Below are 14,697 nucleotides of genomic sequence, written 5' to 3'. Positions count from 1 at the left end.
CTTTGGAATAATCAAATTCAAAATCCTTCTTAAAATGTGGTTCCTGGTCAATTACTTCTGCCTTCAGCATCTATTAATAAGAACTCATACTGTATTTTCAGTGAGGACTTGGAGCAAGCCTGAAGTGCACCCCACATACTGTATGAGACCTAAAAGTTCTTACTGCCTGTGGCTTCAGAGGAAACTATCAGAATTCCTAACAGAAACCCACCCTTTTAGCTTTTAGATTGACAGATTAGCACTAAATATCTGAGCAACTAATTTTTAGAGCTGGAGCATTTATGTTCAGTGCCTTCTACTACAAGCCAATTATTGTTGACACAGCAAATACCCATAACTCATAAGAGCAAGCAGCATCTGCACAAACTTGGTTGATGTTACAAATAGTTTGGTATTAACTTGTCTTGTGGTTCAGCTGTATTCAGTGGTGCTCATAAAAGCCCCAGACATTTCTGTCAAAGGAAAGCTGCCGGGGTATTCATTCTGGGTTGCAAAGGAAGGGAAATGTCTGAAATGTCTCACCCTCTCTCACCTTCTCCCAACGTGTAACATTCTGCCCGACAGCAATAAAGCAGCTCTGCTGCAGCCAGGAAACCACTGTTCTCAGTTTGGACAGCAGCAGATTGAGGAAGCCTTTGCCTCTGGAGGAGGAAGACAGGGAAGCTGTCAATCACAGCTTTTAGGGACACTATTTCCATAGTCATTGCATCAGCTGTTTGACACCTGATGACCACATTGATAAGGATTAGACATCCCAGTAACACAGTCTGGGCCACAAGTAACAAAGAGCACACTCACCCAGGAGGATTACAGGATTCATTTACAGTACCTTCCTTCCTTCTTGGTTTGAACTTAGAAACCCTGTGCAGCCCCTTCCACCCCCAAAATCCATGTGAATTTTCAAAGGCCATCTTGAAGCTAACATTAGGTTAAAGATTACAAGTGCCAGCCTACGGTCTATTTAAAATGCTCTTACTTCAAACTACAGAATTTTCCTCCCTTTTTGATCATAATTTCAAACTTGAACTTCCATCTACTGAAATAGGTCAGAATAATTAATGGAGCAGATTTCCTTTCATCTCAAGAACAGCACACCATTCAAACCATGGGCAAAATAGTGACATACAATTAGGACTTGCATATTTGCACATGTTGTATTCATTTGGACTTCTGTGGGGAAATAACTCTCTCAAAGTATCTTATGATAAAGATTTTAACTTGTTACAATACTGAGAAAGAGTATTTAACAGTTGTCTTAACTGCACTATAGGTGCAATAACATACCTTTAAAAACTAACCATGTCAGTTCACGTTCATCTGCAATCAATACATTAAAATGCTTAGCTCTTCTAAGTATTTTTTTACCTCCTTTTATTTTTTCCTTCATTAACAGTATCATACTCAAAGCCTGCCATTTCTGCTGGAGAAAGACAATTAAAAAAAAAAATCCACTGTAAGTGTAAACCTAATCTCTGTGTCCCCCCAGATTTTCTGCCTACAGTTCTGTCTGCATTTTGCACAATGACTTGAAAAAGCATAGACATGAATACTCAAGAGAAAGAGATACTTATTAGAATTATGAGTTTTATTTTTATTCACTAGAGCAACATTGAGGAAAGAATTTTTACATACAGGTTTTTTAATCAACTTTACAAGCAAATTCCAATATACAGTATTTACTCTGGCCTGGGTTAAAAAACCAAAAACAACAAAGCAGACAGTAAGGGTACCTCTTGTTTTAGCTAGTATTGAATTGAAAATTTTGCTACACAGGAATTATGTTGGTTTTATGGTGGTGCTTTTACAATTAGTAGGCAGTGAGCAGCTTTACCATAACAGTGACTGAATTTCCTTGAAAGCACAGTTGTAAGATGACTACACTGAGCCCTACCACCAGGGTCACATTAAATCCACTCTGCTCAGGAAAAGCCTCTGTAACGAGATAAGGAACTGCTACGGAAGCCAAACTCAAGAACTGATTTTCATTTGTACGGCAAGAGAATGTCCATATTAAGAGGATTATGTGCTGTGCAAAACCAGAAATACTTCCCCCCCCAACATGCAACCTACCCCAGTATGACACTTTAGAATGTGCATATGGCTGTGACATGCAAAGAAAGGAAATCACGCAAATGGTATTCAGTTTTCAGGCATCCTTACAAGAAATCAGCATTTAGATTGAGGCTGAAATGAACTGTACTGACCTAGAATGCAGTCTAGTTGCTATGCCTACTCTCACTGCTGTAAAATGGAAAGTTGAGGAACCCCTTTTTTTTCCAAACTGTATCAAAATTGTGTCGTTTTGGATTTTCAGGGCCTTTGTAATTATTTTGAGAAAGTTGGAGAGATAGTATTGCACTTCTTTTCTCACAACCATATTCTGGGACCATTCTTCTTTGAGAGCTATGCTAGTCCTAGGGAAATTTTGCCATTGACTTTGATTGGCAGAAGGAAGTGCTAGCTTCAGGGAAGGGGAAGGTAATAATGATTTGGCTGTATCATCAGTGTTAGAATTAGAATTCCACGGTTAAATTAAAGTCATTGCACAACAAAAACTCAGTACACTATATGAATACTTTTAAACATGCTAGAGTGCATATCGATCCTGTGAAAGTGATGTGAAAATACCTTGGAAACAGCAACACTACAGGAGAAATTTGTTTCAAACAAAAGCCACACACAGCAGGAGGCATCTAGATCATTTTAGGCACAACTCCAAGCAATAAAGCTCATTTAAAGTGCAATTCTGTTCTTTTCTTTTGTGTTTATTCACTTGTTAAAATGCGTAATTGCCTCTGTACACACATACTGAACAGTAGTTTAATACTTCTGTGAATATTGCACAAAAGAATGAGAAATCAAAACAAAAAAAATGGCAATAAATCAGTTTTATAAACCTAAAAAAAAACCCTGAAGATATCAACTACTCAAATGTACACATTTTGGATAATCTGCACCAGTATTCACGATCTATCTGCACCTTCCATAAGGTGGATATGATACCTGAACATACTCTCTTAATCACATTTGACAAGCACTCTCAGTGCCTTCTCATCCATCACTCCCCCAACCCCCTCTTTCACCGAGGTGAAGCTTCAAAGCTCACTTCACCACTTCTCTCCCAGCTGCCCATCTCGTGGCAGGCTTTGCCATACTCTGGACTTACTATACGTGCAACAGAGCCTTCCCTGGTAAAGTCTGAAGAGCCCAAACATGCAGTTGTCCTAGAGGGATGCGAGGTTAGCAGCTGAACCCAAACACAAGCCAGGCTAGCATCTGTCTCATCCATGATCAAATCCTGCTGGCTCCAGCTCAGTGTCTCACTAACCTGTCAGAACAAAATGGGGAAATGCTATAAAAAAGGACTATAATCTACTTCTGTTCCTTTAATACATATGTACACGGCCATATAAATATAAGATTTTCTTCTGGAAAGAAAAATTAGGAACTGTCTTTTTAATTAAAACCTTGATCATCTTGATATTCTTTGCTTAATTTGCTTTGATCATCTCCTTAATTTTCAGTAAAGGTGCAGATATGAATAGAGATATCTATACTTTTAAATGTAAACATAAAAATTGAAACATCACTAAATCAGGCTGGCGATACCTCCAGAATACGAAGCAGAAGATGATGAATTTCTGTCAATAACATTAGGTGAAAATTGTATTTTTACACAAAATCATATACAACTAACAATAAAATCAGCTTCTCTTCAAGGAAAGTAAACTTAAAAAACACACCTTCCATAGAAATCTACATGGACCAGAAAATGAACCAGGAATCTGATCATTCCCTCAGCAGTCTTTAAACTCCTGAGAAACACAGTTAGCTGCCAGGAGCTAGTTATGGGGAATATAAAAAGTGAGTTTTATTTTCTTATTGAAAGTAAATATGTACATTAAATACCACTAATTCAATGCTTTTCATGGGAATAAATTATCACCAGAGCATAATTGTTACTGCAATCTCACGTTGTGGTTTCTGATCCTATACCAACTATAACAATTAACATTATTTGTCTTGTTATGTCTTGCTTACATTGTCATCACCTCAGTTCACAGAAGGTCCTGCAGGTCCCTTATTTCAGACTGATCTAAGTAGTTCAGAAAAAGAATCTCCCCCGACCCATTTTCCTCCCCAAGCTTTTCATTTTTCCACTTCATCTACTTCATCTTCAGTTAAATAAAATTACAGTGTAAGAAATCCAAAATAATTCTTGAATATCGATGTACTGGAAACTCAGGTGAGATGACTCTTTTTTCCTTCACCCAACTGAGGTATCCATCAGGGTACCCAAGTTAAAGGGCTTATATTATAGAAGCTGAATATTGAATTCATTTATGAAATGTCTTCACCTACTCACTTTAATTCTCTCAAAGAAAATACTGTAATATGTCAATGTCCTACAGCCAGAGCCTAGAACAAAATAACACTGTGTTGAATTTTACTGACATTATGTGCTCTTCAGGAACAGATTTTGGGCCAAATTATTGCAGCAGCCTTCTGCTGCTGACTTTGAAACCAACTCAAGAACAGAAAAAAAAAAACAAAAACAAAAAACAAAATTAGGAACATCCAAGAGAGTCATGGGAAACATGGGAAGAATTGGAGATGGGACATAACAAATTTCTGCAAAGCTTCACTGGACCTGCTCACATGTAACTTGTATCATTCATGTCATGGTCCCAGAGTGCATCAAGATGATTTTCAGAAAAAACATATTTCTCCTAGAGAGCACAAAAATGTAAATTTTTTTTTCTGCTTGATTTCCCCAAGAAGCTCCTTACCAGTTACGCACTTCTTCAGAAATTGTAAAAAAAAAAAAAAAAAAAAAAAAAAAAAAAAAAGGAAAACAAAATACAAAAACCCCAAAATAACACATCTTTGAAAAACTCTTAAGAGTACCAGCTCTGGATTAGGACATAATAGGATTGCTCAAAGCAAAAAAGTGGGGTTAATTTTTTTCCTTTCTAAAAAATAGTTGCATTTTTAATATAAGTTTTATTCTGTAAAATAGTTTCAAATTCTTACACATATGGCAAAGTTTGTGCAAAATTTCAAGTCAGGTACTTCAGAGCCTTTCAATATTAAACAGAAATCAATAAATACAAGCAGAACAATAAAAGTTTAAAATATTACTTAAAATGCATGTTGTGCAACCTCAACATAGGTGTTCTGGACCCCTTATTCCCAGAGGCTCCCTACTTACCAATTCCTAAGAGCCTGCATTGGAAGGTTTGGACAAACATCCTTAGCACTGCATTTCAAGAATCTACCCAGTAATGTGTCTATTCAACACAATAAAAACATACCACAATCATTTAACAAATGAAGATGTTTAAGCGAGAAGATTCGTTTCACCCGGTGAAATCTGTCTAATGTCCGTGAACAGTGAAAACAGGATAAATAAAGAACAGAGCTACTTCAGATTACAGCAAAACAAAACACAACCCACCCAACCCATGAGATTAAATAACATTAAATATGTCAGTCTTGAGAGAATGATAAATACAAGGATTTTTGCATAGGCCTCTGGAATACAGAGTCAGAATTATGGCCAATAAAACATCTGCTAGTCAGTCTAATTTTCTACCACTCTGACCTAACGAGTACTCAGAACCAAGAAGTTAAACAGAACAGCAATTTCATTGTCTAATAATTCAAACAGAGGTAAGAAATAACTTCAGCCATCCTGACATAAATAGTGCAGCATTCTGGCATTTGTGGTTACCACAGACTTCAGTATTTGCTTAATTACAAAGATTGCAATACCATCTTTATTACAGACCAACGATAAAATAAAGCACTCTCAAGAGAAACTGCACAGCTCGTAACATCAGCCTCGGAACACGGCAGGATGGAGAATGCAAACCCTCAAGACGATGCAGTTTGGAACAGTGACTCAGGATTTGCAGGCTGCAGGTGCAGCAGGCTCCAAGGCAGTCACAAGACGGGAAGCGGGACGTGGCACGGCATCGAGCGCCGAGATGTGGAACGGCCTCAGTGTGTCTTTGGTTTTGGGAGGTGGGAGTGCCGGCGGGAGGCCATGCTGTCCCCGGAATGCACACCAGCGGCGTGCATCTGCACGCCTTCCCTTCTCTGCACTGGTGGCCTTGGGATGTTAGACTTCAGGGAGGTGTTCTGAGGCTCTGGAGGTACTGGTGTGGATTTCTGACCGCTCACTTGCTTGGATTTGACGAAGGACGCAGTTGGTGGGCGAAGTTTAGACACTTTCTGACTCTGTTTACCCTTTAGGTTATCCTGCCCAGATGTTGGCTGTGGCTGAGTGGAACTACTCAGTGGTAGAAGCTCACGTTCCTTGGAAGCAGCGGAGTGATCTGCAGATCGTACGGGAATGGCCATGGTAGGAGGCACTAAAGCAGTTGGGGGTTTCACGATTCTTGAAGTCTTTGGCTGAGAAGCCTGGTTTGTGAATGAGGGTTGACCTTTCACAGGTAATCCAGTCTGTACCTCTGGAGCATCAGCTCGTGTAGAGGTCTGAAAGTGGGGACGAGGTGGTAATGTACCTTTCTTATTACTAGCCACCTCTCCAGGGTCTTCAGTGTTTTTGTTTTTCAAATTGTCCAAATATGATGCATTTTCATCTTTTGTGTTTAACTGTACATTTGTTGAAGAGTTTACGTCATTCAGGCTATTTGGGAGAGAGATATTTGCAGCATTTCGATTCTGATGATTTCTATTGTCATGCAGATCTGGTTTAAGATATTCATTGTGGGCCTCGATATGTGGAGCTTTTATTAGTTTTCCCTGGGCGAGGTCTGTGGAATTGGGAAGGCTGCTGGAAGGGTGTAGTACTTGAGGCTGTTAAAGAGAAAATAACACAAGAATATATTAAGCACAGAAGACACCAGATACACTCAGAATCCAACGTGAGCTGACTGGATGCTTGATAAGGGCTGTATAACTGGGTTTTTAAATCAAAACTTTGACTTTGGCAAAACAGGATGGGTCATGGGACACACAAATGGAACTTGTAACTGAAGTGGAAAAAAATATACCAGCACTGAAATAAACAACAACATAAAGACAAAAAGGAAACCGAACGGCTTATAAAGGAAAGATGAGGAAGGCATGGTTGATGGTTTCACCCAAATTTGCAGGACAGCGCAAGAATTAACATCGGTGCAGATCAATTCTAACCAAGTGCTTAACCCAACGCAACAGCAGTGTCCAGCTTTAATTTCTGCTCACTGCATATTGACCTCAACTACCCCAACCCTTTTACTGCACAGGCAGGAAAGGAGTTGGATGGACCACATGCGCTTACAGGCGTTTCCTTGCATTACTGAAGCCAGAAAATCTGGTGGAAGTATGTGCTAATCAGGCTACTGACTCAGCTTAAGTAACTGTTTTATCTTGAACTGATTTCAAATGGGCTGAAAGAGACAGAGTTTGTGTGAAAGTAGAGACCACACTGATAGCCATGGGATAAAGAGAACTGTAGAAGATTTTACATTTTATCAGAAGATACAATCTAATCAAACACGCATCAGATAAGAATCGCCAGTACCTCTTCTGGGTAATTTCTATTCTCTTTATTCTGCCCTGTAAAGAGACTTAAAAGATTAATTACTAGCTTCACAATACATCCTAGACCTGCTACTTGGATATAGATCTTGGAAGCGTTACTAAAAATTCTGCAATTCGTGGCAAAACCCATAATCTATTAAAACCTAAACTAAAGTTTTAGCAGGTTTGTATTTTCTTTACAAAGGAGGGGAACCAAACTCCTGCCAACTAGTTATCACTCAACTACCTGGATTCCTACCAGCTGACAGGTTGCATGTACACAGTAAACAGCCTTATTCTGTTTACTAGTGAAATAGAATAAATAAAAAAGAAGCAATGTTTGTGTTATGGAGATCTGACTAAGTGTCATTTTAGTCATTCTCCTGAATTATTCACAAGTTCTAAACAAAAAACTCATTATTTGGCTGGTCTTCTTAGCTCTTCTTTGAATCAGCAGGAAGAATGCAATGATAACTGTTCATGCCAGATTCCTGTTAACAATGGGTCATAGCCCATCTCAGGACTCTTTAGGCTTTTCATCTTTCCCCTGGCAGGATTACTACTAAAAACTGAATCCTCAAAATTCCTCATCAAGAAAAAAAAATTAAAGGTTAATGAGAGGAAAATCAAGGTTTCTCCATCTATTTTTCTATGGGCAGTTTTTCCCTTTAGAATATAAGAGTTGTCTCATAAGACAAGGCAAATCTGGATTGGTGAGATCCACTATCACTGACAGACATGTAAGCCAAATATCCTGAGCAGCCAAAACATGATTGCTTTGGAAAGAGGGAAAATATTTTAGAAAAAGGCAAAAATGCCTGCAAAATGGTGTCAGATAAGTACCAAAACATTATTCCTTATGTGACCCAAAACTAGTTTAACTTTTTAAAACCTTCTTAACCATACAATCCTACAGGAAGGAAATGACAAACAGAAGGAGTAATTCCATACTCAGAGAGTTACAGCTTAAATGAAGTTAGTCCTCCACGGTTTTTTTTTCCATTTTCCAGTGTTTATGTTTGGGTTACAGAAGTTATTATCCTTCCAGTCTAGGTGTTGACAGCAAGATGTTAGCCAAAATGACTTACTGATTTGAGATCTCACCTGCAAAACCAAAACTGCTAATAATGAATCCAGAAACCAAAGCAACATGTACCTAATTCCCATGTAAATACTAAAACAAACAAATCCTATTTTCTAATCCCACTTGAAATAAAAAAAGTTAAAACATTTATAGCCCACAGTACTGTGTCAAATGTCAGAATAATTGTCAGAAAATTTTTCTCCCTCAGCTAGGAAGGGTTTTTAAATGCTAGTTTACAAAAACAGAGATAAATATCTAATCTAATCAATAAAAATTCTAGCTTAATATCAAATAATTCTAGCAATACTAATCAGCAAAATTTAAAAATTGGCCTGTTACAGAAGAAACTAAATTTGTATGGAAAGTTGAGTTAAATACAAACACATCTGAAGTACAGTTAAGCCATCAAGGTTTCAATAATGCTATTCTGAATTTTTCTGGCAAAGACTAGGTAGTGTTTGAGCTCTTCCCTTCAGGCAATTTCACATTTTACATATAAAAACAGCTAAATACATGTTTTCCTCATTATCCTTTGTAACCTTAAAAGGTCTAAGCAACTTATTACCTAGAAAGTTAAGTGATACTAAGGTAGAAAATGTCTAAGTGCTCAGAATTATGAGGACACTAAAGCTCTGGTATCATCTTTGCCCAGTTGTTTTAAATGCTGTACTGCTTTGTAATTATACATTTGTATTCAAGATCTGTCCAATTATCAAAATGACAGATTTTAATATAATCAAATTTCTACATGCATTAACATTCAAAATGACACTAAAAGCAGCAAAATGCCACTTGCAAAATATGCACATAACAGTTCACAAGGTACCCAACACTGACATTATTGCCACCCATAGTTCATATCTTTGTACTAAATACAAGTTCTCCTCTTACAAAGAAAGTCTTTGAAATTCTGACCATGTTACTGGTAAAAACAATAAGCCAGCTGAAGGACTGAAGTACTTGGTGAATTCCATCATGTGAAGGAGGAGAAAAAGAAAAAAGCATCCAGCCTTCCAGGCACAGTATTTTATTTCACACAAGTCCTAAAAATAGGGTTTCATGTGCATTGTTTTGAGTTTGTTGTAATATTTCTGGGGTGGGACAGACCATGATTTGGAATAGACTGCCATGCTACCCAAACTTCTATTTATGTCCCATAAAGAAAACATGCAGGTATACAAACATCTGCACTCCTCTGGGATGCTCCTAAAGTGCCAAGCTGGACTCAAACATTTCAAGTACAATGTAACTGAAGACACTCAGTCCTCCTCAAACTGGAAGTATATTCGACAAAGTGCTCTGTCCACATGCCCCTTTCTGCACAAAGAAACTGATTTTTATGTACTGGCAAGAGCTTCAAAGCCTTCTAAATATTGATGCACTAATCAAAATTACTAAATTCACTCCCTGCTTCATTAGCCCAAGAGATTTTTCTATTATTTCTCTCAAGTAAAAAACTGGCTGTTACATCATCCAGAGAAAGATGACATCCACAATAAAGATTACCACTATTGTACAGTTATCAAACTACTGAGGCTGTATTAGCTTTGTGCTGGAAAACTGAAACATCATGTTGTACTGTTAAAGAAGTTAAATGGACTATTAAAGAAGTTAAAAATGTGGTCATGACTGTGATATTCATTCATTAGCTGAAAATTTCCTTCAGTTTTGCTTTGGTTATCTTGATCCCAATCTTGATTCCCTTTATAATACCTCTGTAGAATGAAATAAAGTCTTTTTTTCCCTGCAGTATCTTGAGGAAGGAGGGAAGCGATGCAATGGAAAATCAAGAACTGCATGCACATCTCCCACAGACATGCATCATGCACAGGGCAAAGAAAAAATCCAACAGTGAAATTGCGTGAGGGAGAGGTGGGAATAAATCTGAAGTTGTACTGTACCACGCTTTATCACAGAAGTAATGGACTAACTTCTCAACTCCTTGCCAATGGCATAATGGAAAGCAGAGACAAGAAAAAGACAAGGACAATGATGTCAGAGGACCAAGACAAAACAATGAGCAATTGCCATGACAGAACTGCAACTTTTCACCATTTCAATTGCAATTACCGTGTCCCCCATTGGTTTTTAATCCTCCTTCAAGAAACAAAGGAAGCAACAATATTTAAGTAATGCAGTACAAAAACATTTATAGCAAGATCTGCATGGAATACCTTTGCTCTTATAACTTCAAGATTTTTAGCAGTTAATCTCCTATACTTCAAATACTGCAACAAGAATTTGTGTGTATTATTAAAACTGAATAAAAGAAAAATCTTTGCATCCATAAGTATGTTCAATATCTAACCCTGAACAGCAAGGTCATTAAAGGCACAGCATTCCATGCTTGGATCATAGTGCCCTCATTTTTAGTAACTCATCTTCCTAGCAAATCACTTATGAGTTGGAAGAGACAACTGCCAGAGGTTCTTTTGTAAAGGGGTGGAAGAGAAGGGTCACAAACTCTGCTATGCAACTCTTCCATTTCCTCATGAGTTCTGTCATCCCTCCTCTCACTGCCTTGGCACAGGATAAGCTGTCATTTCAAACCATGGCCTGTGCAGACACAGCCCTGCTGAAAGGCTGCGCCAGACAGCTCTCATTTTCTACCTCTGGAAAACATCAACATTTCACACCTTAAATGTGTAGCATTTGCTAACACCTTCTTTTTGAACTTTTTTTCCTTTCCCTTTGATCTAGCTGTATTATATCCATATTCCAACATTAAAATACAGGATTCTGCAGTATGGAGAATGACCTCAGATAATGACACAAAACAACCATATTTTTTTAATCATCATTGACCTGCCATGAGGCTAGTAAAATAATCGGTAATGTGGCAAAGCATTATTATTCTTTATGCATATCTGTACAGAAACCCCAACTTGGAAAAATTTATTTTTTCAAAAAAAAAAAATACTTCAAGTAACATATAACTACGTCAAGGCAGGTATTTCATCCACAAATATGGATATATGTGCAGCAAGCAGATAAATATGACCATATACAAAATCAAGTGGTTTTTTTTGCAAACATGAACTTAGTTTGGTGCAAGAGTCCTTTCTCTTGTAGTTGACTCTAAGTACTGGAGTTGGGAGGAAAGAAGTTTTTCCTAAAAGACTCTTCATATAGCTGAACACTCTTGGAGCAAAAATAATTAAATAAAAAAGGCAGTATGTAATGATTCCAGAATCTTTTTAATAATTGGTCACAGAACTTCCCAGCTAATGCTCTGGATTAACTTGTTTCTGCTATCACAAACACTTTGTACACCCTACAAAGCTGTAGCAGTTCATAAAGCTTTGGAAACATTTCAGCAATATGTATTTGTTTAAAAGAAAATGTATGAAAAAGCACAGCCTGGATCTGATTTATAGTCACTAGGCATAGAGGAGCTTTCTTCCTGGCGAAAACAAGCTGTGTGTCACCTGCTAGAATTGCTTCGATTATCTCTATATGTAATACTTACACACAAAAAGTCGAAATAAATGTTCTTCCAGGATGTGCACAGTAAGTGGAGATGCAACAACTGCAATGCTTGAATAACAAAGCAGTTTTGATCAGCATTTCTGTGCGGAGAAGCACTAAGGAGTGCTGGAGAAGTTCATGTAATATTCTTGTATTACAACACAAACTCATGACTGCTTCCATACTAATGGGTATTGTAAATGTTTGTTTCTAGAGTTGCATCATTAAAGCTCCAGAACACAAATGGAAAGGATTTAACTCTTGAATAAAGTTTGAGATGTCATCAAAACATATCCTATGACCTAAAGAAAAATAAATTACTCTTACACAGTTGTTTAGTTTAAGACACATGGGAATTACAGGAACAAAACTATTTGGTTTTTATTCCTAAAATGACAAAACTAACGTGCTGTTATAAAAGTGTTTACGAAATGCAAAGTGCTGAATTGTTTCCAAGGCTGGTGAAAAAACATGAAATTAATAGATGTGTAAGTATTAAAAAATAACTGTCATTAAAATTGACAAACATAGATCCAATACTGAAGTTTGTTGCAGTGCAGTGATAAGCTAAGGCAAGCTCAGCAGCAGGTGTGCTGACATTGTGACTGGTGCTTAGAGAGAACCATAAACCTACACTAGTGTAATATTACCTAGCAGGGATATATTTCCTGTCCTGTACAGCAGGGGGAAATTATTTTTAGTTGTTTATACACTGTAATATGTACAGTTTACAGATTTACACCCTCATAATCTACAGTGCCTGTAAGTGATCTATGTAACCATCAACTATCAACAGCGCAGTGAAGAAACCTGCAGAATTCATATGCAGAGATATTTTAGGTTCAGGATCCAGAAGTTAGCCAAGAAGTGCTTGGTTTCCAAGTCTATATAGAAAACACAGCCAAACAAAACCTGAGACTACTTCATGTTTCCATCACCTTCTCTGTGTTAGTGCAAAAGAACACCAACATTAGTGTTTCAGGCTGTCCTACACTCAGTGGTGATGCTCGCTCAGCATTTGCTTTAAAACCCTGTATTTGGCATTTCATATCAGCTCCAAAACCTGAACACTGAAACCACTGAACCAAGTGGGAAAGAAGGATACTAGTGACTGTTCCAGTAATGTTTTAATTTACAAACTGTTCACACAGTGATAAAGCACTGATTTTTCAAGAATTCCATTTAAAATGTCTAAGGAACCTCCTAATGTATGCTTCATTTTTATTCCCAGTGTTGCTCTATAGAGTAAACCTCAGGCTTAATGAAAAAAGCTAGGAACATTCCACTAGGGGGAACTTACTTTCCTAAACAATGCATTAGTTATAGTTTAGGTTAACTAGTCAAGGGCCCATTTTCACTTTCTTTACTTCCTTTACTAGCAATTAACTGAATGCAACATATAAGATGCATACTAAAAAATCCAACCTGCTTTATTAATAGAATTTTACTTTGGAATACCAAATAAGAGGTCACCCTTGTTAGAGAGGGATGAGTAGAGGCTCAGAAATGCAGCAAGATTAGCAAGCAAAGTTTTCTTCTTCAGCTAAGCAGCCACTGTGAATGATGTGACACCAGAGGCTCACGGGGAAGCTGGGACACCATCCTCTCATTCTGACTCTCCAGTCAGTGTCCAAGCCCCAAAAACATAACATTTGTATGATCCTCAGCTCTGAGGATCTCCTTGAAGTCAGTCTCTGTTGATAGGACAGTGAATCACCCAGGCTGTGCTACTGCTGGCCCCTCCACTCAGCAACAAAAGGCACAATCATCAGATTTTGGGGTTCTATGTTCATTACACACACAGAGTCCCACATCAAACACCACAGAAAAATGAAGCACATCTCTTATTGCACAGAGAAAAGCCCATGAAACAGGCTGTGCATTCCTGATGAGTTGTTTACATGAACATTGTCACAGAAGCATCAAGAGAGTATTTGAAGCACAGTTTACAAAATATTGGATTTTTTTTCTGGTGATTGATACAAGTAAACATTATTGCAGTGTGAAATATATGTAAGCTTAGTTTTCCAAGGTGCAGCTTACTCTTCAGATCTCCACTGGTCCTGGAAATCTTACTTTTGTTTCCGTAATTTTACTTTGCCTTTATTTCTTGTCCAAATACACTCCTGAGCTTTGCTAGGCAAACACTGTAATTTGCAAATTACAGTAGATTTAAAAAATATAACTTTAGCGTTATGAAGTAGTTATATTTCTTCAAACACTTATCTGTTCAAAATGCAATACCAAAGCACAAAATAAGACTTACCATTTCTCTATGTCTACGTAAGCATACAGTTTTAAAATCAGCAATTGTCTTTTGCTTTGCAGATCCAAGCCAAGTGAACAAATGCATTTTATATCAGCCCACATTGTAGCTAGCGCAAAAGAAACGTTAATAAATCATGCAAGTTGTGCAACAGCCACTTCAATGTAAGAGAAGCCTTTTTATAACAAATACCGAGGAGGGGGGGGAAAATAATTAGTTTGAGGGAAAGCATTCTGAAAAGTTAAAACTTTTTGTGAGAGACAATGCAAGTGACACTGTCCCACCAACACTTTTCTGTACAACCATGACGCGTGCACGTGAATGCTCCCACAGACGCACGTGCGGA

The 14,697-nt window shown here is 37.7% G+C and overlaps 1 protein-coding gene across 7 annotated transcripts in view; it reads right to left on the bottom strand.

Annotated features, from left to right (window-relative positions):
- Positions 1 to 1,564: 1,564 nt before the first annotated feature.
- CCSER2 (coiled-coil serine rich protein 2) overlaps positions 1,565 to 14,697 on the bottom strand; it is a 59,842-nt gene continuing 46,709 nt past the window's right edge. For 3 of the 7 annotated variants that reach the window (XM_021535783.2, XM_021535782.2, XM_021535784.2), the window contains one exon: positions 1,565 to 6,825. In XM_021535783.2, the coding sequence (XP_021391458.2) occupies positions 6,004 to 6,825 (822 nt within the window). In that variant the 3' untranslated portion in view covers positions 1,565 to 6,003. Of the gene's footprint in view, positions 6,826 to 10,518; positions 10,559 to 14,697 lie in introns of all 7 variants that reach the window. The other 4 variants (XM_021535785.2, XM_021535787.2, XM_021535786.2 and 1 more) reach the window with 2 other exon arrangements.

The sequence above is a fragment of the Lonchura striata genome, chromosome 7 (assembly GCF_046129695.1).
Source record: "Lonchura striata isolate bLonStr1 chromosome 7, bLonStr1.mat, whole genome shotgun sequence".
In the NCBI taxonomy this organism is placed as follows: domain Eukaryota; kingdom Metazoa; phylum Chordata; class Aves; order Passeriformes; family Estrildidae; genus Lonchura; species Lonchura striata.
Note: the sequence above shows the minus strand (reverse complement) of the source record. Positions and strands in the feature narration are given on the sequence as shown.